The sequence below is a fragment of the Nomascus leucogenys genome, chromosome 18 (genome assembly GCF_006542625.1).
Source record: "Nomascus leucogenys isolate Asia chromosome 18, Asia_NLE_v1, whole genome shotgun sequence".
Taxonomy (NCBI): Eukaryota; Metazoa; Chordata; class Mammalia; order Primates; family Hylobatidae; genus Nomascus; species Nomascus leucogenys.
In genome coordinates this window covers 99,384,327-99,408,569 of record NC_044398.1, presented here as the reverse complement: position 1 = coordinate 99,408,569, position 24,243 = coordinate 99,384,327, and the positions used below count along the sequence as shown (strand labels likewise).

Below are 24,243 nucleotides of genomic sequence, written 5' to 3'. Positions count from 1 at the left end.
CTGGGGCAAAAGATATGAACAGCATTTCACAGTGTCTACAGAAAGCGAAGGAGCAGCAAACTATATATGAACACAGCAAGCTCTCCACGAGCTATGTAGTGAGTAACAGAACACAGAAAAGGGTGCGTCCCTGAGGGAATATGTACATCTACGCTTACTACAGTCATACAATTAAGTAGTGGCAGGACCCACAGGCAACTAATATTGATTATGAAGGCAGCAGGTACTCTGAACAGCAGCAAGGCTTCTCAAGGTTTACCTGTTCACATGGTTTTGGCTTTTTAATCAAACCATATTTATTTATTCAAAACAGATATTAAATTATAAAAAAATATGAGCCTGCCCAGCACGGTGGCTCACACCTGTTATCCCAGCACTTTGGTAAGCCAAGTCAGGTGGATCACAAAGTCAGGAGTTCGAGACCAGCCTGGCCAACACGGTGAAACCCTGTCTCTACTAAAAATACAAAAATTAGCTGGGTGTGGTGGCATGCACCTGTAATCCCAGCCTGGGCGACACAGTGAGATTGCATCTCAGGGGGGAAAAAATGAGGCTGTCACAAAAGTGCTAATGTTTTCCCTGCTATCAATGTTGAGGTCACTTGAAAGCTGGTATGGACACATCGGATGAGGAATTCAGTCTAGGGGCCTCTGAGGACCCAAGGCCCAATGACTAAGCTAAGTGGACACAACAAATACAGAGGGAGGGGGCCTGAGGCACAAACGCAGACAAGGTCCCATGCTAGAGGCAAACAAGGATGAGGTACAAGGTGAGAGCCAGAAGGGGCCACTGTGCTGCTTCACAGACCTGGGAAGAAGTTTTTTGAGAAAAGACTTTCATTTTTCAAGACGGAGATTATTTTAAAGAATAAGGCCTAGGGCAGTGGCTCACGCCTGTAATCCCAGCACTCTAGGAGGCTGAAACAGGCAGATTGCTTGAGCCCAGGATTTTAAAACAAGCATGGGGAAACTGGTGAAACCCCATTCCTACCAAAAATACAAAAACTTAGGTGGACATGGTGGCACGCACCTGTAGTTCCAGCTACTTGAGATACCTGAGGCAGAAGGATCACTTGAGCCCAGAGGGTAAAGGCTGCAGTGAGCCGAGATCACACCACTGCACTCTAGCCTGGGTGACAAAGTGAGACCCTGTCTTTAAAAGAAATTTAAAAAGCTGGGTGCGGTGGCTCACACCTGTAAACCCGGCACTTTGGGAGGCTGAGGTGGGCGGATCACCTGAGGTTGGCAGTTTGAGACCTGCCTGACCAACACGGAGAAACTCCATCTCTACTAAAAATATAAAATTAGCCAGGTGTTGTGGTGCATGCCTGTAATCCCAGCTACTTGGGATGCTGAGGCGGGAGAATCGCTTGAACCCAGGAGGCGGAGGTTGTGGTGAGCCAAGATGCTGCCATTGCACTCCAGCCTGGGGAACAAGAGTGAAACTCCATCTCAAAAAAAAAGCATTCAGTAAGATGGTAGAACACAAAAATCAACACCTGTCCTATATACAGAAAACTAGTTAGAAAATATGACATAAGAGACCCCAGGAACAAAAACTAAACAATTAAGAATGCATTTACCAAGAAAGCAAAATCTTTCCTTTTTTTTCTTTTTTGGCAACGTCTTTAAGAAAACTTTGAAACACTACTAGGGCCAAAGACTGTCATTAAATAACCCACTTAAGACTGTTACATACGCTACACACTCACAAGCAGAGGGCTAACAAGTAAACTACAGACATAACGTAACACTTGGAAAGCATGGGATTACAGAGAAATGGGACAATGCTGTGTAATGTGTGCTGATGCTGAATTACCTCTAACACAAAGAAAAAACACTAGAGGTAGAACAGTGGTTTGCACACACTACCACGGTATTCAAATGCATATACATAATGCTTATGTGATGCACACATGCATAGCTATTCTCATATGCCAGGCAGATCTCTGCAAGGACACCCAAAAACTGGCTAATGGACTTGCCACCAGGAGGAGTGTTGTCTGAGGCATGTCAGCGGGAGATGAGTTTTTCATCAGATATACCTCTGTATCGTTTGCATACTGGAATGTATATATCAATAGTCTATCTACAAAATACCCTACTTATAAAACTACTTACAAAAGTTAGGCCGGGCGCGGTGGCTCACGCCTGTAATCCCAGCACTTTGGGAGGCCGAGGCGGGCAGATCACAAGGTCAGGAGATCGAGACCATCCTGGCTAACACGGTGAAACCCAGTCTCTATTGAAAATACAAAACATTAGCCGGGTGTAGTGGCGGGTGCCTGTGGTCCCAGCTACTCAGGAGGCTGAGGCAGGAGAATGGAGTGGAGGCAGGAGAATGGAGTGAACCCAGGAGGCGGACCGTGCAGTGAGCCGAGATAGCACCACTGCACTCCAGCCTGGGCGACAGAGCAAGACTCTGTCTCAAAAAAAAAAAAAAAAAAAAAAAAAATTTACAAAAGTTACATTACAGGCCGGGTGACGTGGCTCACGCCTGTAATTCTAGCACTTTGAGAAGCCAAGGCAGGCAGATCAGCTGAGGTCAGGGGTTTGAGACCAGCCTGGCCAAAATGGTGAAAACCCATCTCTACTAAAAATACAAACATTAGCTGGGCATGGGGGTGCACACCTGTAATCTTAGCTACTCACGAGACCAACGCACTACAATCGCTTGAACCTGGGAGGCAGAGGTTCAGTGAGCTGAAATCGCATCTCTGCACTCAAGCCTAGGCAAGAGCGAGACTCTGTCTCAAAACAAACAAAACACTGCATTATAAAAAAACACTTAAAAACTTACGAGAAACATAAACACATTTACAAAATCTCAAACATATTTTTAAACTATTCTCATTCTAAAATTCATGTGGAAAAGTTAGTGTACATAAACAGCCAAGGAAATTTTGAAAAAAGTGAGGAAATTCATCAAATATTAAAGAACATTAATATAAAGCCACAATATTAAAATAAATTTCCAGACCAAGCATGGCTGCTCACACCTGTAATCCCAGCACTTTGGGAGGGAGATCCAGGCAGGAGGAGGCTCCCTCGAGCTCAGGAGTTCGAGGCTGGCCTAGGTAACGTAGGGAGACCCCCCCAACTCTCAAAAAGTAAAAACCAAAAAAAAAAGGTTAATTTCCAGCAGGGCACAGGGGCTCATGTTTGTAACCCCAGTGCTTTGGAGGCCAAGTTGGGAGGAACACTTGAGGCCAAGAGTTCTAGACCAGCCTGGGCAACATAGCAAGACCAACCTCTATTTTTTGTTTTTTAATTTCTGCCGTCACTTATTAAGTCAAAATGAATTCCACATGGACCATAGAAGTAAAAATAAAAGCTCAAAGTACTGAAAGAAAACATGAAAGATTTAATAACTTTAATGAGATATAATACATCTGCCATATAATTCACCCATTTAAAGTGCACAATTCAGTGGTTTTAGTATATTCACAAAGTTGTACATCCACGACCACTAACTACAGAACTTTTTTTTTTTTTGAGACAGAATCTCGCTCTCTCGCCCAGGCTGAAGTGCAGTGGCACCATCTGGGCTCACTGTAAGCTCTGCGTCCTGGGTTCATGCCATTCTCCTGCCTCAGCCTCCCAGGTAGCTGGGACTACAGGCACCCGCCACCACGCCCGGCTAATTTTTTGTATTTTTTTTTTTTAGTAGAAACGGGGTTTCACCATGTTAGCCAGGATGGTCTCGATCTCCTGACCTCGTGATCCGCCCGCCTCAGCCTCCCAAAGTGCTGGGATTACAGGCGTGAGCCACCATGCCCGGCCAACTACAGAACATTTTTATCACCCCAAAAGAAGCCCTATAGCCACTCATGCTCACTCTTTTCCCTCTCCCACCAGCTCTTGGCAACTACTCATCTATGTCTCTATGGATTTGCCTTTTCTGGGCACTTCATAGAAACGAAATCATACAATATATGGTCTTTTGTCTAGCTTCTTTGACTTAGCATAAAGTCTTTGGGGTTCATCCACATCTAGCATGTATCAGCACCTCATTCCTTTTTTTTTTTTTTTTTTTTTTTTTTTGAGCAGAGTCTCGCTCTCTCACCCAGCTGGGCATCCCCCCCCCCCCCCCCCCCCCTCCTCCCCCCGAGCTCTACGCCCCCCCCCCCCTATTTTTGTATTTAAGACTTTCCCGTTCCACTCCACCTATCCCCCCTGCCCCATGTATCACGGCACCGCCTCATCCTTTTTATAGCTGAAAAGCACTCCACTGTATAGATTATTTTTTTCCATTCATCAAATGATGGGCAACTGGGTTGCTTCCAAATTTTTTGTGAGACAGAGTTTCACTCTTGTTGCCGGGCTGGAGTGCAGTGACGTGATCTCGACTCACTGCAACCTCTGCCTGCTGGGTTCAAACGATTCTCCTGCCTCAGCCTCCTGAGTAGCTGAGATTACAGGCGTCTGCCACCACACCCAGCTAATTTTATATATATATATATATAAAAATATTATATTATTTTTTTTTTTTTTTTTTTTTGAGACAGAGTCTCGCTCTGTTGCCCAGGCTGGAACGCAGTGGTGCGATCTTGGCTCACTGCAAGCTCCGCTTCCCGGGTTCACGGCATTCTCCTGCCTCAGCCTCCCGAGTAGCTGGGACTATAGGCGCCCGCCACCACGCCCAGCTATTTTTTTGTATTTTTAGTACAGATGCGGTTTCACCGTGTTAGCCAGGATGGTCTCGATCTCCTGACCTCATGATCCACCCACCTCAGCCTCCCACAGTTCTGGGATTACAGGTATGAGCCACCATGCCCGGACTGACTCTGTCTCAATTTTTAAAAATTATTTAATAGGCCTAGCGCAGAGGTTACGGTAAGCTGAGATCGCGCCACTGCACTCAGCCTGGGCAACAAGTCCAAAACTCTATCTCAAAAAAAAAAAAAAAAAAGAAAAAAAGAAAAAAAAAAAAGCCGGGCGCAGTGGCTCACGCTTGTAATCCCAGCACTTTGGGAGGCCGAGGCGGGCGGATCACGAGGTCAAGAGATCCAGACCATGGTGAAACCCTGTCTCTACTAAAAATACAAAAAATTAGTCGGAGGCTGGGCGCGGTGGCTCACGCTTGTAATCCCAGCACTTTGGGAGGCCGAGGCAGGCGGATCACGAGGTCAGGAGATCGAGACCACGGTGAAACCCCGTCTCTACTAAAAATACAAAAAAAATTAGCCGGGCGTGGTGGCAGACGCCTGTAGTCCCAGCTACTTGGAGAGGCTGAGGCAGGAGAATGGCGTGAACCCAGGAGGTGGAGCTTGCAGTGAGCCGAGATTGCGCCACTGCACTCCAGCCTGGGCGACAGAGCGAGACTCCGTCTCAAAAAAAAAAAAAAAAATTAGCCGGGCGTGGTGGCGGGCGCCTGTAGTCCCAGCTACTCGGAGAGGCTGAGGCAGGAGAATGGCGTGAACCCGGGAGGCGGAGCTTGTAGTCAGCCAAGATTGCGCCACTGCACTCCAGCCTGGGCAACAGAGCAAGACTCCGTCTCAAAAAAAAAAAAAAAAGAGAAAAAAAAAGAAAAAGGCCATTGGTCCAACAGAAAAATGGCCATTCACAAAAACGAGAAACATCAATGGCTTTACATCCTAGTAAAAGACGTTTTACCACACTCATAACTAAGGAAATGCACTTTAAAACAAGATAGCATTTTCATCACCAGATTGACAGAGATGTTTTAAACACTGTCATTCTAGCATTGGTGAACGTGTGAGAAACTGTTGGCAATGCCGTCTGTGATCTTGGGGAAAGTCAGCAACAACCTAAATGGCCACCATGAGAGGGTTACACAAATTACAAAACATCCACACTGTGGAATACTAGAGTTCCGTGGCAACAAGAAACAAACCCAAGAATATAACTGGAAAATGCAAGGTATGGAAGATTACACACAGTCCCTTCCCAGTTTACCTTTGTTTCCCTTTTTATTTTTTTCTTTTTTGTGTGAGACGGAGTTTTTGCTCTTGTTGCCAGGCTGGAGTGCAGTGGCGCCATCTCGGCACACCACAACCTCTGCCTCCCAGATTCAAGCGATTCTCCTGCCTCAGCCTCCCAAGTAGCTAGGATTACAGGCATGCGCCACCACACCCGGCTAGTTTTGTATTTTTAGTAGAGACAGGGTTTCTCCATGTTGGTCAGGCTGGTCTCAAACTCCCAACCTCAGGTGATCCACCTGCCTCAGCCTCCCAAAGCGCTGGGATTACAGGCGTGAGCCACAACGCCCGTCAAGAAGATTCTTAAGTACATGAACATTCTGAACAGAAAGACGTGTATTCCCTCACAAATGTCTTGAGTTCTTAGCTCGGGCATTCTCAACACTCACTGTTTCTTGAGGTTTCCTGTGTTCCAGAACCTGGTCTAATCGTTCTCTACTACGATATACTGACACTTCATTCATCAAGAAACATAACTCCTTGAACATAAAGAAAAAGAACAAAAAGGGAAAGGGCACCTAGGAACAGTCAAAATATGGGCCTGAAACCCTCACGCTAAGCTTGGTCATGGAAGACTACTGGCCCATATGAAACTCATCTCTCTTTTTAACAATTTGATGTTAACAAGTTTCCCAGCCACATCTGAAAACTGGGAAAGGAGAGAACGGGACTCCAGACAGGCCTGCAAGTTAAGGCCACAGTAAGAGAGGCCAAAAATATAAACACTCACAATGCAGTTTTGATGTGGGGACACTTTACAGACGAAGGATTCTTCACATTTCAATGGCCCTATGGGAGCCCATGTATTAAAACAGAAGACCAAAAATTAACACCCATAATAATGACCCTGAAAACATCAAAGAAAGGTTCAGTTCTGGGCCATCTAATGACGAAGTGTTTCAGAAAGACTTCTCATCGTAATGGTGAAAATGAAATGTTTTAAAGTCAGCTTCATGGAAAATTTGCTCAAACATTCCACTGCCTGACAAATGCTGAAATACTGGCAAGTGTGAACCAACACGTCAATGTGCTGTCTTAATTTCTCCTTCAAGGCACATATCACTAACCCGACACACACAGTTACATGAGAAGGACCCATGTCCTTCTGTCTTGTTCTCAGCAGCACTGCTGAATAGCCTCCTGCTCTTAATATGGCATTTAATTTAGCTATCTCAAAATTAATTTCTTATATATATATATATATATTTTTTTTTTGAGACACTGTCGTTCTGTTACCCAGACTGTAGTGCAGCGGCGTGATCACAGCTCACTGCAGCCTCGACTTCTCAGACTTCAGCGAGCTTTTCCCACTTCAGATCTTGGGTAGCTGGGACGATAGGCACAGTCAGCTAATTGAAAAAAAAAAAAAAAAAAAAGTTTTTTTGGTAGAGATGGGGGTCTCTCTAGGTTGCCCAGGCTGGTCTCAAACTCCTAAACTCACAGGATCCTTCCACTGAAGCCCCTAAAGTGCTGGGATTACAGGCATGAGCTACCAGGCCTGGCCAAGTTTTTACCTTCTAGCCACATTTCTTAATTATATGGCTATTAAGTAACTGAGCCATTCTCTTAAAAACGACGATTCAGCTACATGTTCTTTCAATTTACCTGATCTCCAGGAATTCACCTGGTTAAAAAGCCAATGGCCGGGTTGGGAACAGCGGCTCACACCTGTAATCCCAGCACTTTGGGAGGCCGAGGCAGGCAGATCGCACGGTCAGAAGTTCAAGACCAGCCTGGCCAACATGGTGAAACCCTATCTCAACTAAAAATACAAAAATTAGCCGGGCACGGTAGTGCATGCCTGTAGCCCCAGCTACTTGGGAGGCTGAGGCAGGAAAATTGCTTGAACCCGGGAGACGGAGATTGCAGTGAGCCGAGTTCGTGCCACTGCATGCCAGCCTGGGAAACTGAGCAAGACTCCATCTAAAAAAAAAAAAAAAAACAGGTGGCAGTAATACTCCTGCAAGTAGATACTGTTTCTCCAAGCTACAGCTTTTATGGTAATTCCTAGCAGTTTTAGCAGAAATAACCAGCCACAACACAAATAAACTCCCTGAAATCTATTTTGTTAAATGCTGTGGAACTACAGGGAAGCCCCTTTGTGGACTAAGAGCGGCTTCCTAGTAGAAGGCAGGTCTTCAGTAGGACTAAGCAGGATGGTGGTAAGAAAAGTTCTAGCTGGCTACACCTGAGGCAGCAAAAACCAAATCCATGAACATTCTCTGGCTTTGAACCTAAAAGCACTTTTTACTTCGTTTGAGTGTGAATGGATACATTTTCAACCGCTACCAAGATTCTTTCTCAGGCCCGATGTGGTGGCTAACATCTGTAATCCCAGCACTTTGGGAGACCAAAGCAGGTAGATCAAAAGGTCAAAAGATTGAGAACATCCTGCCCAACATGGTGAAACCCCGTCTCTACTAAAAATACAAAAATTAGCTGGCCGTGGTGGCATGCACCTGTAGTCCCAGCTACTCGGGAGGCTGAGGCAGGAGAACTGCCTGAATTCAGGAGGCGGAGGTTGCAGTGAGCTGAGGTCATGCCACTGCACTCCAGCCTGGTGACAGTAAGAATCTGTCTCAAAAAAAAAAAAAAAAAAAGATACGTCACTATTTTGAGACAAGCAAGTATCACAGGCCTCAGTAACAGCCTCTTTCATGGAACTCACCTTTGTCACGTGGTATTTCCTGACATGGGGGGCAGGAGTAAATGTTTCTTTTCCTGCAGTTTTCTTATCAACTTGACACCCCCACCACCACCCCACAAGCTGCATTCCCTCTCTTCCTGCCAAGGGGTAGTAAAATACGTGGAGATTTCTCTTTTGTCTTAGCTTAGGCCAACTACTCACCCAGTAACCAATAAACGCTTTGCTAATCTCTTACCTTCAGAATGAGGTGTTTGTTTGTTTCCAAGACGGAGTCTTGCACTGTCGCCCAGGAGGGAGTGCAGTAGCACCATCTCGGCTCACTGCAACCTCCAACCTCCACCTCCCAGGTTCAAGCAATTCTTGTGCCTCAGCCACGCAAGTATCTGGGATTACAGGCGCCTGCCACCACCCTGGCTAATTTCTTTATATTTTTTAGTAGACACGGGGTTTCGCCATGTTGCCCAGGTTGGTCTCAAATCCCTGAACTCAAAGTGATCCACCCACCTCGGCTTCCCAAAGTGCTGGGATTACAGACGAGAGCCACCGCACCTGGCCTGATGTGTTCTTTTTCAGGCACTCAGATAACTCAGTCCCCTTGGTCCTAACTAAGCTGAGGGTCCTCCTGGTGGCCTTGGGCAGCTGGGCCACACCTTCCTCTGCCGTCTAAGTGCCAGCACCACAGCTTAATCAGACGACAAAGAGGTCATGGACGCTACACCTCTAGTGTCATCTCAGCAACCCAAAGAGCTGTTTCACAGACAGAGTGGCAACTGACCAGCAAGTACTACTCCCCTCCACTCTGAAAAGAACAGCAGGAGAGCACCGGAAATTCACCTGAATTCTCCTGAAGGGTGCAGCACACAAGACACGGAAATCAAAGAGCACAGTCTCCAAACAAAGGGAGAGGAGAGGGAGGAGGCAAAACCAGTCAACAACCCGAAGTACTGAAGGGGAGGGCGCAGCAGGCAGGCACCACCTACAGGAGCGGGGTCCAGGTGAGGCTCTTTTTCTAAGATGAAACAAACTAGCTAGTGCTTGAGCCCTGAGCAAAGAGAGGAAACCAGCTCTCCAGACCTTCCTGGTGCTGGCAGCGGACCTACTCTTACAACTCTGATTTCCAAGACAGGAAATTCCAGCAAAGGCTCCAGCTTACAGAGAACAAAAATGCCCAAGACCTTAACGCCTGCACCAACCAGTCCTATCGTGGTTGCCTCAGTCATGTTCTGGCAATTTCATGGAAACAAGAGCATCTGGTATGACCAGGAGACTGGACTTGGCGCCCTTGGTGATCGTGGCAGTCACCTGGTCATGCAAAATGACCAACCCGTCACCCTACCTGCCTGACCACACAATCATGCTCGCTTTGGGAGACTGCGTCTGCTCTTTCCAGGTCTTCCCTCTCCTTTAGGAGGCAGCCTCATCCTTCTACTGGCACATCTGACACCTCTGACGGAGCTCTGACGAAACGGTCTCATGGTGGGCCACGTGGCTGAGCTCCCCAAACACCAGGCCCAGGGCTGGCTCTGTGACTGTCCTAGGATTGCAGGATGAGGCTCCTACGCACAAGCTTATATCTGACAGAAAAGACACAATTGCTAGCCTCATTCACCATCACTCCTGCACACTCCCGCAAGTCTTTCATCTAACCAATTATTCAGAGCTATCTCCTTACCCTTGCACCTGCAGCTTTCCAGACCTGGAATGCTCCTCCCTCCCCTCCAGTGAAAACAGCCTTGGACACTTGGCCCAAATGGCTCCCCATCTGTGAAACTTACCCTGGGGCAAGCAGCTCGTTTCTCTAATGTGCTGTCCAGGCCACCAAGATAGCCCTGGTACACTGCTCAGCAGCCACCTATGACTCCAGACAGCAGGGTCACATTTTCTTTGAAGACTCGGGGGCATTTGAAATGTATGTGTTGAATAAACTGTTATGCGCAAAAATGACAAATATAAAGTCCACAAGCAGATATCCTAGCCCACCCCTCACAGAAATATTCTGAGGGTAGGCCAGGTGCAGTGGCTGACGCCTGTAATCCCAGCATTTTGGAAGGCCAAGGCAAGTGGATCATGAGGTCAGGAGTTCGAGACCACCCTGGCCAGCATAGTGAAACCCCATCTCTATTAAAAATACAAAACCTAGCTGGGCATGGTGGCACGCGCCTGTAGTCCCAGCTACGTGGGAGGTTAAGGCAGGACAATCACTTGAACCCGGGAGGCGGAGGTTGTGGTGAGACGATGTTGCACCACTGCACTCCAGCCTGGGCAACAGAGCAAGACTCCAGCTCAAAAAAAAAATCAAATAAGATATTCTGAGGGCAAGTGACGGGGCTGGCAGTGTCAGGGGTGAGTGAGATCTGAAAGGGTAAGAGGGCTGAGCTCATGGGTGACTGAGGCAGCGCAGCATGGGCTAGAGGACTCCACAGACATAAGACATACACATGTGAAGCCAGGCACGTGCTAGAACCTGGAAACACTTTCTCAAGAAGAGAAAAAAGTTTCAAGAAGTCTGGATTTTCTATATAGGTGGATCTGCCTAAACCATTCTTTCTCCCCTGTTGCACAAGACATGTATTTTCTTAGCTAAATTCACTCATCGTTCAATCAATCCAAACAATTTACCTTCCCATTCATTCACACAGGTGACAATGACAAGGGCACCTGCAACACAGAAGGTTGCCAAGAACACGTTCCATTTCTTAGACTCAGGCACTAGAAGATGGAGGAGAGGACAGAGATGATTTTTAAGAAAAAGAAATAAAGGGCCGGGCGCAGTGGCTCACACCTGTAATCCCAGCACTTTGGGAGGCCAAAGCGGGCGTATCACGGGGTCAGGAGATCGAGACCATCCTGGCTAACACGGTGAAACCCCATCTCTACTAAAAATACAAAAAATTAGCCGGGCGTAGTGGCGGGCGCCTAAAGTCCCACCTACTCGGGAGGCTGAAACAGGAGAATGGTGTGAACCCGGGAGGTGGAGCTTGCAGTGAGCCGAGATCGCGCCACTGCACTCCAGCCTGGGTGACAGAGCGAGACTCCATCTCAAAAGAAAAGAAAAAGACATAAAGAAACAGAATTAAAATGTCCCTGGGCTGAAAACTGACATATTTTCCAAATGGAAGCGACAGTGCATGATACAAAGCATGAATCACCAACACCTGTGGACGTGAGACCACAAACGACAAAGAGAAAAAATCTTAACCTCCAAGGGGGAAAAAACCCGAGTCAGCTACAAAAGAAACAAGAACCAAATTAATAGGACAGTTGGCCAGGCATGGTGACATACGCCTGCAATCCCAGCATTTTCTGGGGCGAGGTGGGCAGATCACTTGAGGTCAGGCACTGGAGACCAGCCTGGCCAACATAGTGAAACCCCACCTCATAAAAACAAGAAAAATAAATAAATAATTGATCAGACACTGGTGCTAGAAGAGAGCAACAGCATCACTTTCTGAGGGAAAATTATTATTATTTTTGTTGTTGAGATGGAGTCTCACTCTGTCGCCCAGGCTGGACTGCAGTGGTGCAATCTCAGCTCACTGCAACCTCTGCCTCCTGGGTTCAAGCGATTCTCCTGCCTCAGCCTCCCAAGAAGCTGGGATTACAGGCGCACGCCACCATACCCAGCTAATTTTTGTATTTTTAGTAGAGACGGGGTTTCACCATGTTGGCCAGACTGGTCTTGAACTCCTGATCTGCCCACCTCAGCCTCCCAAAGTGCTGGGACTACAGGCATGAGCCACCGCACCCGGCCACAAGGTATCTTTTATAGACCACTGGTTTTGAAAAGACATAATATTCAGCGTTGAAGAAAATACCTTTGGAATAGGCAGTCTTTTTTTTTTTTTTTTGAGACGGAGTCTCGCTCTGTCGCCCAGGCTGGAGTGCAGTGGCGCGATCTCGGCTCACTGCAAGCTCCGCCTCCTGGGTTCACGCCATTCTCCTGCCTCAGCCTCTCCGAGTAGCTGGGACTACAGGCGCCCGCCACCACGCCCGGCTAAGTTTTTGTATTTTTAGTAGAGACGGGGTTTCACCGTGGTCTCGATCTCCTGACCTCGCGATCCGCCCGCCTCGGCCTCCCAAAGTGCTGGGATTACAAGCGTGAGCCACCGCGCCCGGCGGGAATAGGCAGTCTTGATGCCTGCGAAAGGTGATATAAATTGATAAGGCCATTTTGGACAATTTGGCAGTATCTGCTAACATTTCAAAAACGCATAGGCTCTAAAATATCCATTCTAAAACTCTAATTATGTAAGGCTAAAGAAATACCGCACGTGAACAAATATTTAAGTACTCACCCATTCTATGCAGCATTGTAATAAAAAGTAAAACCTGAAATAACCTTTATTGCGTCCACTATTAGGACAATGTTTAAACAAATGACACGTCCATCATACACAATACTGTGTGGTCACTGGAAAGCACAGGGACCTGTGTACACTGACATGAAAACATGTGGAAAGAATGCTGGGAGTGTTAAAATTCTCTGGAGTACAACGTAGCACAATGCATACATGCTTTAGGCTTTTTAGAGTAAAAATAGTTATACGAAGACATTTATATTTACACGTGTAACAGTGTGTACAGCCCCGAAGGAACGTCAAAACTTTCACTGTTGTTACCTCCGAGTGGGGACTGGGAAAGCAGAGGTTAGGGTCATTCCATTTTACAAACATTTATTGGCGCATCCATCAATTCCAGGCCCTGAGGACACAGCTGCGTCAACGACATCGAGTCCACCTGCTCTGGGAACCCGGGTGACTGCTGTTGGTTTTGCTCACTGTGGCGTCCCCAGAACCTGCACCGCACCGGGCACTGAGCGGGCGCTCACATGTGTGTCCAATGAACGAATTAACAAATGAACCGTCAGTGCGCTATTGGGGGGCGGGGAGGGGTAAAGCACGATCCAAGGAACTCGCACGATCACCCCGAGTGAGTCCGTTCCCCGCCACATGCACCCGCAAAGACTCCGCGCTCCGCAGCGGCTCCACCTGCACGTGCGCTACCTGACTGGACTGAAGCTGCAGGAGGGACGACCCCGCAGCCACTCCGCCCGACCCCGCGACCCCCCAAGCCCCAGCCTCCTTCAGGGCTCCGATGGGCGGGTGGCCAGGAGAGTCCAGCCGAGGAAAAGGCAGCCAGGCCGGAGCTGGCGGGTAGTGGAGCGAAAGTCAACGCGTCTGCCGCGCTTGGCCTCGCCGGACCTCCCACGCCTGTGAAGCAGGTGCCGGCGCCTCGCTTCCCGGAGCACAGGGACGCCCCTGCAGTCTCTGTGGCCCGGCCCGCCCGCTGCCCGTCCAGCCAGGACGCCCTCACCTCCCGGGACGGCCGCCAGCGCCGGCGCCCGCAGCAAAGGCCGCAGGCGGCGGCCCCACAGCAGCAGTGCCCGCAGCTCGCGCGCCATGTCGTACTCCCAGAGCGCCGCGCGCAGCCACGCGGGACCGGACACGATGGGACGGGGCGGGGCGGGACGGGGCCGCGCGGGGCGGGGCCTTCCCTGGGCGCGGGGCAGTGACGTCACGGCGGGCGCCGGGCCGCTGCCTGCTCGGGCGCGTGCCTGGGTGCTACCCCTCGCGTGGACGGTCGGGCCTGGGGGTGGGACCTCCGTGACCTTGGGTCGCGTTGTCAAGGGCGACGGGCCCTGCGCGCGGAGCTGGGGGAGGTGGCCCCGCCGCCCGTGGCCCACGCTGGCCGGCTGCGCCTAGCTGTGCACATTCCTGGAATGGGGCGGATGTCAGTATCCACGCGAGGGTGTGGAGGCGGCGCTGGGGAAGAAGCAGTTCCCGTCTCTGCGACCTTTGTGAATCCCGGCCATCCGTCTAGGCCGCTGCAAGTCTCTTGCAAACCAAGACTGGCCAAAAAGCTAAAGCGAATGAGGAAGGGAATTCCAGGCTTTACTGGCTACACCAAAACGTGAACCCAGTGACCAATACCACCAGGAAAACTGCGGTTATTCGTTTATTCCACTTCTCTTGCCCTTGTCGAGAAGAGTCAAACTCTAAAGTATTTAGAAGGTTATCCTGAGCCAAATATGAGTGGTTATGGAGGGAGGCACAGTCTCAAAAGGTCCTGAGAACTTGTGCCCAAGGCGGTTGGGTTACAGCTTGCTTGGTTTTATATATTTTTGAGAGACGTAAGACATCAGTCAGTGCATGTAAGACATAAGTTGGTTCCGTGTGGAAAGGCAGGACAACTCACAGGGTGAACTACTTAGAGGTCATAGGTGGATTCAAATATTTTCTGATTGGCAATTGGTTCAAAGAGTTGAGTTCTGGCTGGGCGCGGTGGCTCACGCCTGTAATCCTAGCACTTTGGGAGGCTGAGGTGGGCGGATTGCCTGCGGTCAGGAGTCCGAGACCAGCCTGGCCAACATGGTGAAACCCCATCTCTACTAAAATACAAAAAATTAGCCGGGCAAGATGGCACGTGCCTGTAGTCCCAGCTCCTGGGGAGGCTGAGGCGGAAGAATAGCTTGAACCCAGGAGGCTGAGGTTGCTGTGAGCCGAAATCGTGCCACTTGCACTGCAGCCTGGGCGACAGAGCTGAGACAATGTCTCAAAAAAAAGAGAAGAAAAAAAAACAGTTGAGTTATACAGACCTGGAATCAATAAAAAGAGTGTCTGAAAGAAGATAAGGGGTTGTGGGCACGAGCACGGTGACTCACACCTGTACTCCCAACACTTTGGGATGCCGAGGTGGGCGAATTGCTTGAGGTCAGGAGTTGGAGACCAGCGTGGGCAACATGGTGAGACCCTGTCTGTACCAAACATACCTGTACTGGATGTGGTAGCACAGGCCTGTAATCCCAGTTACAAGGGAGGCTGAGGTGGGTGGATTGCTTAAGCCCAGGAGGGAGAGGTTGCAGTGAGCCAAGTTCATGCCATTGAACCTCCAGCTTGGGCAACAGAGCCACACCCTGTCTAAAAAAAAACAAAACAACAACAACAGCAAAACAAAAGGTTGTGGAGACCAAGGTTCTTATTATGTAGAGGAAGTCTCGTCGATGACCACCCTTACAGGTAATAGATGGCAAATGTTTTCGCAAATATTTTCTATTCAGACTGTTAAAAATTCCTAGACCCTCAGGATCAGGAAAAGACCTGGAAAGGTGGCCTGGCGTGGTGGCTTACGCATGTAATTCCAGCACTTTAGGAGGCCAAGGTGGTCTTATCACTTGAGGTCAGGAGGTTGAGGCCAGCCTGGCCAACATGGCAAAACCCCATCTCTACTAAAAATACAAAAATTAGGCCAAGAGCAATGGCTCACACCTGTAATCCTAGCACTTTGGGAGGCTGAGGCGGGCAGATCATCTGAGGTCGGGAGTTCAAGACCAGCGTGACTGACATGGAGAAACTCCGTCTCTACTAAAAATACAAAAAATCAGTCAGGCGTGGTGGCGCATGCCTGTAATCCCAGCTACGCAGGAGGCTAAGACAGGAGAATCACTTGAACCCGGGAGGTGAAGGTTGCAGTGAGCTGATACCACGCCATTGCACTGCAGCCTGGGCAACAAGAGTGAAAGTCTGTCTCAAAAACAAAAAAATTACCTGGGTGTGGTGGTGTGCCCCTGTGTACAGCTAAGGCTACTCAGGAGGCTGAGGCAGGAGAATCACTTGAACCTGGGAGGCAGAGGTTGCAATGAGCCGAGATCACGCCACTGCACTCCAGCCTGGGCAACAGAGTGAGACTCCATCTCAAAAAACAACAACAAAAAAAGAATTTATTTTTGCCTTACCCCTTGCTGGAGGTTAGAGTCTAGTTGGAGATTCAGACCATAAACCCTGGTCTAACATTTGGTCCAGACCCAGCTGCAGCCTCATAATGCCGATTTCCCAGCACCCCCTCAGTCCCGGAGTGGGGCCCAGGTGGCTCCACTGAGGTTCCCAGGTAATTCGGAGACACACTGAAGATTCACTGCCACACTCCAATAACTGTACAAAAATGGCGACTCCAGCTCATGGCAGGTGCTGCAGAGAAGCACAGGAGCCAGGAGAATGACCTTCAGTGGGGCCGGGACAGAGTTGGGTGGAAGAGGATGTGTCAGGAAATGCTTCCAGGTGGAACGTGGCAAGTTCCCAGCTTAAGCAACTGAGAAGGGGAATGGAAAGAGGGTGGGCAGATTTGGGTGGAAGAGCAGGGTCCTCTCACCTGGACCACTCCAGCAGCCCTGACAGGCCCCCTGCTTCCACTCTTGCCAGCCTCCCATCCTCCACAGCAGCTAGATCATACTCCGTCTCTCAGATCCTCCAATGGTCCCCCTGCCAACACACATGCACATATTTAGAATCATTTCCAAACTCCTTCTGCCTCCTCCTATAGGCCTGCATGGGCCTGCCTGTGTTCCCTATCACCACACTCCAGGCAGAGCCCTTTCCAGCATGTCCTCAGGGAATGGGGGTGGATGGGGGGTGTCTTGGCTTCACATTTCATCCCTTTTTCACTCCATTCAGGAAATCATCTCTCTCTTTTTTTTTTTTTTTTTTTTCGAGACGGAGTCTCGCTCTGTCGCCCAGGCTGGAGTGCAGTGGTGCAATCTCGAGTCACTGCAAGCTCCACCTCCTGGGTTCACACCATTCTCCTGCCTCAGCCTCTCGAGTAGCTGGGACCACAGGTGCCCGCCACCATGCCCGGCTAATTTCTTTTATTATTTTTAGTAGAGACGGGGTTTCACCATGTTAGCCAGGATGGTCTTGATCTCCTGACCTCGTGATCCGCCCGCCTCGGCCTCCCAAAGTGCTGGGATTACAGGCATGAGCCACCATGCCCGGGCAATCCTCTCTTTTGTGACAGCTGTCACATTGGTCCATGGCGCAATATATCTGGCTTAGGCCTTTTATTTCTTTTTTTGTTTTGTTTTGTTTTTTTGTTGTTTGAGACAAAGTTTCGTGCTTGTTGCCCAGGCTTAAGTGCAGTGGTGTGATCTCGGCTCACTGCAACCTCTGCCTCCCATGTTCAAGTGATTCTCCTGCCTCAGCCTCCAAAGTAGCTGGGACTCCAAGCACCCGCCACCATGCCTGGCTGATTTTTGTATTTTTGGTAGAGACGGGGTTTCACCATGTTGGCCAGGCTGGTCTCGAACTCCTGACCTCAAGTGATCCGCCTGCCTTGGCCTCCCAAAATGCTGGGATTACAGGCTTGAGCCACCGCACCAGGACAATTTCAACAAAGGGAAGTGATATTTGGCAAAAGGGAGGAAACCTGGGCTTTAGTTAAGGGTGGGGGGCCTCTGCCAAGACTGGCAGGACCCAGGTTTTGTGGAGGGCATATCTACCAAGTTCCAGACAAACCCCCAGAGCCTTCTGTCCTGTTGGCCTGTAGCCTTCAGAGACAAACCCTCAGCCTCAGAGCCTTGTGGTCCTGGGGCCTCTGCTAGCCCAGGGACCTGTGGCTTTTTTATTTTTTTATTTTTGAGACGGAGTCTCACTCTGTTGCCCAGGCTGGAGTTCAGTGGCGCGGTCTTGGCTCACTGCAACCTCCGCCTCCCAGGTTCAAGTGATTCTCCTGCCTCAGCCTCCTGAATAGCTGGGACTACAGGCACGTGCTACTACGCCTGGCTAATTTTTTTGTATTTTTGGTAGAGATGGTGTTTCACCCTGTTAGCCAGGATGGTCTTGATCTCCTGACCTCGTGATCTGCCCGCCTCGGCCTCCCAAAGTGCTGGGATTACAGGCATGAGCCGCAGCGCCCCACTGGACCTGTGGCTTTTTAAGGTACCGAGGGATGCAAGGCGTGTCCTAAGGTGGCCACACATGGATTTCGGGCTCCGCGTAAACCAAGAATCTAGAAAGAGGAAAAAATGTTTACATGCAGATGTACTTGACTTGATTAGTGGAGAATGACTGGGAGCTGCTTGGGGAGGGAAAGGGAAGAACCCGCAAGTCTCCTGCCCCTCTCTATCGCCGATACCAGGCTGCCCATACAAAGCCACTGCCTTCCGCTGGGATCAGCTGAGGGCCGTGAAAAATGCCCAGTGCTTTATTCACAACAGCCAAAACGTGGAAGCAACTCAGGTAACCACGGACAGACGAATGGGTCAGCAAAATGTGGTCTATTCATACAATGGAATATTACTCAGCCATAAAAAGGAAGGAAGTGGCCGGGCGTGGTGGCTCACACCTGTAATCCCGGCACTTTGAGAGGCCGAGGCAGGTGGATCACTTGAGGTCAGGAGTTTGAGGCCAGCCTAGCCAATATGGTGAAACCCCGTCTATACTAAAAATATAAAAATTAGCCAGGCGTAGGCCAGGCACGGTGGTTCACGCCTGTAATCCCAGCACTTTGGGAGGCCAAGGCAGGCAGATCATGAGGTCAGGAGATCAAGACTATCCTGGCTAACACGGTGAAACCCCATCTCTACTAAAAATACAAAAAATTAGCCAGGCACGGTGGCGGGCGCCTGTAGTCCCAGCTACTCCGGAGGCTGTGGCAGGAGAATGGCGTGAATCCAGGAGGCAGAGCTTGCAGTGAGCTGAGATAGTGCCACTGCACTCTGGCCTGGGCGAAACAGCAAGAATCCCTCTCAAAAAAAAAAAAAAAAAAAATTAGCCAGGCGTAGTAGGGATGCCCGTAATCCCACCTACTCAGGAGGCTGAGGCAGGAGAATCACTTGAACCTGGGAGGTGAGGTTGCAGTGAGCCAAGATTGCGCCATTGCCCTCCAGCCTGGCGACAGAGTGAGACTCTGTCTCAAAAAAATAAAATAAAATAGGCTGGGCGTTGTGTTTCATGCCTGTAATCCCAGCACTTTGGGAGGCCAAGGTGGGTGGATCACCTCAGGTCAGGAGTTCGAGACCACCCTGACCAGTATGGTGAAACCCTGTCTCTACTAAAAATACAAAAATTAACCAGGCATGGTGGCAGGTACCTATAATCCCAGCTACTCAGGATGCTGAGGCTGGAGAATTGCTTGAACCTGAGAGGCGGAGGTTGCAGTGAGCTGAGATCGTGCCACTGCACTCCAGCCTGGGCGACAGAGTGAGACTCCATCTCAAAAATAAATAAATAAATAAGATAAAATAAAGAAGCCAGAAGAGACCCTGTCTGTGCCAAAAAACACAAAGACTAGCCAGGTGGGCCAGACGTGGTGGCTCACTCCTGCAATCCCAGCACTTTCCAAGGCCAAGGCAGGAAAATATGTTGAGACTAGGAGTTCAAGACCAGCCTAGGCAACATGGCAAAATGCTGTCTCTACAAAAAATACAAAAATTAGCCCGGTGTGGTGGCGCCTGTAGTCCCAGCTACTCGGGAGGCTGAGGAAGGAGAATTGCTTGAACTCGGGAGGCGGAGGTTGCAGTGAGCCAAGATTGCACCACTGCACTCCAGCCTGGGCGACAGAGCAAGACTCCGTCTCAAAAAAAAAAAAAAAAAAAAAAAAAACAGAGAAAACAAGTGAGGATTGGTTTGGCCTGAAAGAAAAGAGAGTGAAAGGGCAGCTCAGTCCTGTGTGCCCAGGGGAATTGCACAGGCCACTCGGGCAGCTCTGCAACGCCCCTTCCTTGCTGGTGTGGCTGCCTGGTGGCTCTGTCCCCGCCACCCTGCCACCTCAAGACTGCTCCCTCACCTGGGTGCCGTAGGCCTGGATTCCAGACGGTTGGTGTGCTGAGCAGCGCCTGCTATCCCAGGGTCTCCTTGGCTGTAAAGAGGGCCCCTCAGTCCTGGTTCCCACGCTGGTCCCTGGGGCACGGATGGAGGACAGGGCTTCGGGCAGGTAGAAATGCGGACCATCTGGTAGCTTCCCTGATGTCTGGCCTTGAAGGTGCCAACTCCCCCAGGCATGAGGTGAAGGGGGATATTGTCCATCATGCCTGTTAGCCCCATCACTTCTTCATGGTGAGTGCCATGCTGGCCTGCACAGCCTTGGCCCTGCAGCTCATGAAACATGAAGGATGGCGGAAACGTGTTCCACCTCACCTGGGTGATTGGTCAGCAACGCTAGACATCCCCAATTACGTCTTTGAAAAGCAAGCACGACTTGATTCCCTTTTCTGTTTCCCTCAAAACCTGCACTTGTCACAAGTAAGCAGGAAGAACATCTCCCAGCACCTCTGTATTCCCCGGGGGCAAGCTACATGGTCAGGTCAGGGAGCACCTTCCAGGTAACTTCGGGTTTCAAGCCCACTGCGGGGGCTGTTGGCTGTTGGCTGCCCCTGGTGTTTCTCAGCCTTAGCTCTGCTGAGACTCCTATCCAGAGGACCTGAGGCTGCCACTGGCTGCCACGTCCTTTTTTTTTTTTTTTTTTTTTTTGAGAAAGGGTCTCACTCTGTCGCCCAGGCTGGAGTGTAGTGACACAATCTCAGCTCACTGCAACCTCTGCCTCCCAGGTTCAAGCAATTCTCCCACTTCAGCCGCCCATGTAGCTGGGACTACTGGCACCACGCCTGGCTAATTTGTGTATTTTTAGTAGAAATAGGGTTTTATCATGTTGGCCAGGCTGGTCTTGAATTCCTGACCTCTAGTGATCCACCCACCTCAGCCTGCCAAATTGCTGGGATTATAGGCGTGAGCCACCCCGCTTTGGCTAAGAAAATTCTTTTTTTTTTTTGGAGATGGAGTCTTGCTATCACCCAGGCTGGAGTGCAGTGGCACCATTTCGGCTCACTGCAGGCTCCGCCCCCCGGGGTTCACGCCATTCTCCTGGCTCAGCCTCCCGAGTAGCTGGGACTACGGGTGCCCGCCACCTCGCCCGGCTAATTTTTTGTATTTTTAGTAGAGACGGGGTTTCACCATGTTAGCCAGGATGGTCTCGATCTCCTGACCTCATGATCCGTCCGCCTCGGCCTCCCAAAGTGCTGGGATTACAGGCGTCAGCCACTGTGCCCGGCCTAGAAGTCTTTCTTGCTGCTAGTCTGGAGCCATGGGGACTGCGGATCCGACATGATAAAGCCTGCTCGTCACTCAGCTCCCTTGCATGCACTGGGTGGGCATGGATCAGTGTCACCCACACCAGGAGCTTGGCGCTGTGGACACTAGGGGTGCCCAGCATGAGGACTGTCAACGCGTCCTTTTCTCCAATGCCAAAGTTAACCAGTGGGCAATCCAACACAGGCAAGCTGATCCCAACAGGCCTTTGGAAGGCCTTGGTTACCACTTACTGCCGCCACGACGCTTGAGGGCTACGGTGCATTATAAACTCCTCCCTTTCCCAAGGCACTCCCAAAGTGAGTTCGAGGTGAATGTGTGGAGAGAGGATGTGTCGGACAGTCTACCAGTAGAGGGTTAAGGGCCGGCACCCTCTCTGTCTCTTGCTGCTCTGTGAACTTGATGGTTACTTAATCACCTCTGTTTTCCTACCAGAATACATGTAAACAGTGTTTGTCACATGACATATTTTCCCATCTCTTCACTTTGTTATCCACAGGAGGAAGGCAGAATTTGGGGAACTCAATCAAAGTTGAGGCTGAGGCCCTTGCTCCATCCAGGCCCAGGACTCCTGGCTGGGTGGTGTTCCTTCCTCAATCCCCTCAGCCTCACAGAGGCGGCAGCTCAGGCTCTATAATCTCACCTGTCCCAGTCTCTTCCTAATCCCCTTAAAAACACCTTCAATACTTACAAGTTTTTCTTTCTTTTTTCTTTTTTTTTTGAGATAGAATCTTGCTCTGTCACCCCAGCTGGAGTGCAGTGGTGTGATCTCAGCTCACTGCAACCTCCGCCTCCAGGGTTCAAGCAGTTCTCCTACCTCAGCCTCCCAAATACATGGGACCACAGGTGCACGCCACCATGCCTGGCTAATTTTTGTATTTTTAGTAGAGACCGGGTTTTGCCATGTTGGCCAGGCTTGCCTTGAACTCCTGATGTCAGGTGATCTGTCTGCCTTGTCCTCCCAAAGTGCTGGGATTACAGGTGTAAGCTACCGTGCCTGCCCTTTTTGAGATGAAATCTCAGTCACCCAAGCTGGAGTGCAGTGGTGCGATCTCGGCTCACTGCAACCTCCACCTCCTGGGTTCAGGTGATTCTCCTGCCTCAGCCTCCCAAGTAGCTGGGAATACAGACACGTGCCACTAATTTTTGTATTTTTAGTAGAGACAGGGTTTCACCATATTGGCCAGGCTGGTCTTGAGCTCCTGAGCTCGTGATACGCCCGCCTTGGCCTCCCAAAGTGCTGGGATCTTTTTTTTAAGAGACAGAGTCTTGCTCTGTTGCCCAGGCTGGAGTGCAGTGGCGCGATCGTAGCTCACTGCAGGCTCAACCTACTGGGCTCAAGTGATCCTCACACCTCAGCCTCTTCCGTAGCTGGGACTGCAGGTGTGTGGCATCATGCCTGGCTAATTCTTTAAAAAAATTTTATAGGCCGGGCATGGTGGCTCACGGCTGTACTCCCAGCATTTTGGGAAGCCAGTGCAGGAGGATCACTTGAGGTCAGGAGTTCGAGACCAGCCTGGGCAACATGGTGAAACCTTGTATCTACTAAACATACAAAAATTAGCCGGGCCTGGTGGTGGGGAGGGGGCCTGCAATCCCAGCTAATCAGGAGGCTGAGGCAGGAGAATCGCTTAAACCCAGGAGGTCGGCTGGGTGCGGTGGCTCACGCCTGTAATCCTAGCACTTTGGGAGGCCGAGGTGGGTGGATCACCTGAGGTCAGGAGTTCAAGATCAGCCTGGACAACATGGTGAAACTATCTCTACTAAAAATACAAAAAAATTAGCCAGGCGTGGTGGCGGGTGCCTGTAATCCCAACTACTTGGGAGGCTGAGGCAGGAGAATCGCTTGAACCCGGGAGGCAGAGGTTGCAGTGAGCCGAGATCGCGCCACCGCACTCCAGCCTGGGCGATAGAGTGAGCCTCAGTCTCAAAAAAAACCAAAACCAAAACCAAAAACAAACACAAATACCCGGGAGGTGGAGGCTTCAGTAGCCGAGATTGGGAGATTGCGCCACTGCACTCCAGCCTGGGCAACAGAATGAAACAGTGTCTCAAAATTGTGTGTATGTGTATGTAGAGGCAGGGGTCTTGCTATGTTCCCGGGCTGGTCTCCAATTCCTGGCCTCTGGCAATCCTCCCAGTTTGGCCTTCCAAAGTGCTGGGATTACAGGCATGAGCCTCTGTGCACGGCCCATGCAATACTTTCTTGTATCTATTTCTTTATTATTATTTTTTGAGACAGTCTTGCTCTGTCGCCCAGGCTGGAGTGCAATGGCGCAATCTTGGCTCACTGCAACCTCTGCCTCCCGGGTTCAAGAGATTGTGTCTCAGCCTCCCGAGTAGCTGGGATTACAAGCACGTGCCACCATACCTGGCTAATTTTTGTATTTTTTTAGAGACAGGGTTTCACCATGTTGGCCAGGCTGGTCTCAAACTCCTGGCCTCAGGTGATCCGTCCGCATCAGCCTCCCAAAATGTTGGGATTATAGGCGTCAGCCACTGCGCCTGGCCCTTTTTTTTTTTTTCCTTCATGGAATACTTTCTTAATTGAGGTGTTTTATAGGTGTTAGCTCCCGTTCAACTTTTCTATCTGGTGAGTTGATTTAACAGTGGTCTCATAGCCAAAAGATTCCTAGTAAATCCTTTATAAAAAGATGTGAGCATGTCAAAAGCACCATTTTTATGCACAATTTAGATCAACTGCAAAGCATTGTCATCTACTCATCAGAGCTCCTCAGAATCTACTTTGATAGCCTGGGCATTACATTCACTTAAATTTCTTCAGTATCTTATAAGGGACC

At 49.8% G+C, this 24,243-nt stretch overlaps 1 protein-coding gene across 1 annotated transcript in view; it reads right to left on the bottom strand.

The window, feature by feature from the left end:
* TRAP1 (TNF receptor associated protein 1) overlaps positions 1–14,076 on the bottom strand; it is a 59,718-nt gene extending 45,642 nt beyond the window's left edge. Inside the window, exon 1 of the mRNA XM_030799188.1 lies at positions 13,902–14,076. Within this exon, the coding sequence (XP_030655048.1) occupies positions 13,902–13,989 (88 nt within the window). The 5' untranslated portion in view covers positions 13,990–14,076. The remainder of the gene's footprint in view (positions 1–13,901) is intronic.
* Between the last annotated feature and the right edge of the window lie 10,167 nt (positions 14,077–24,243).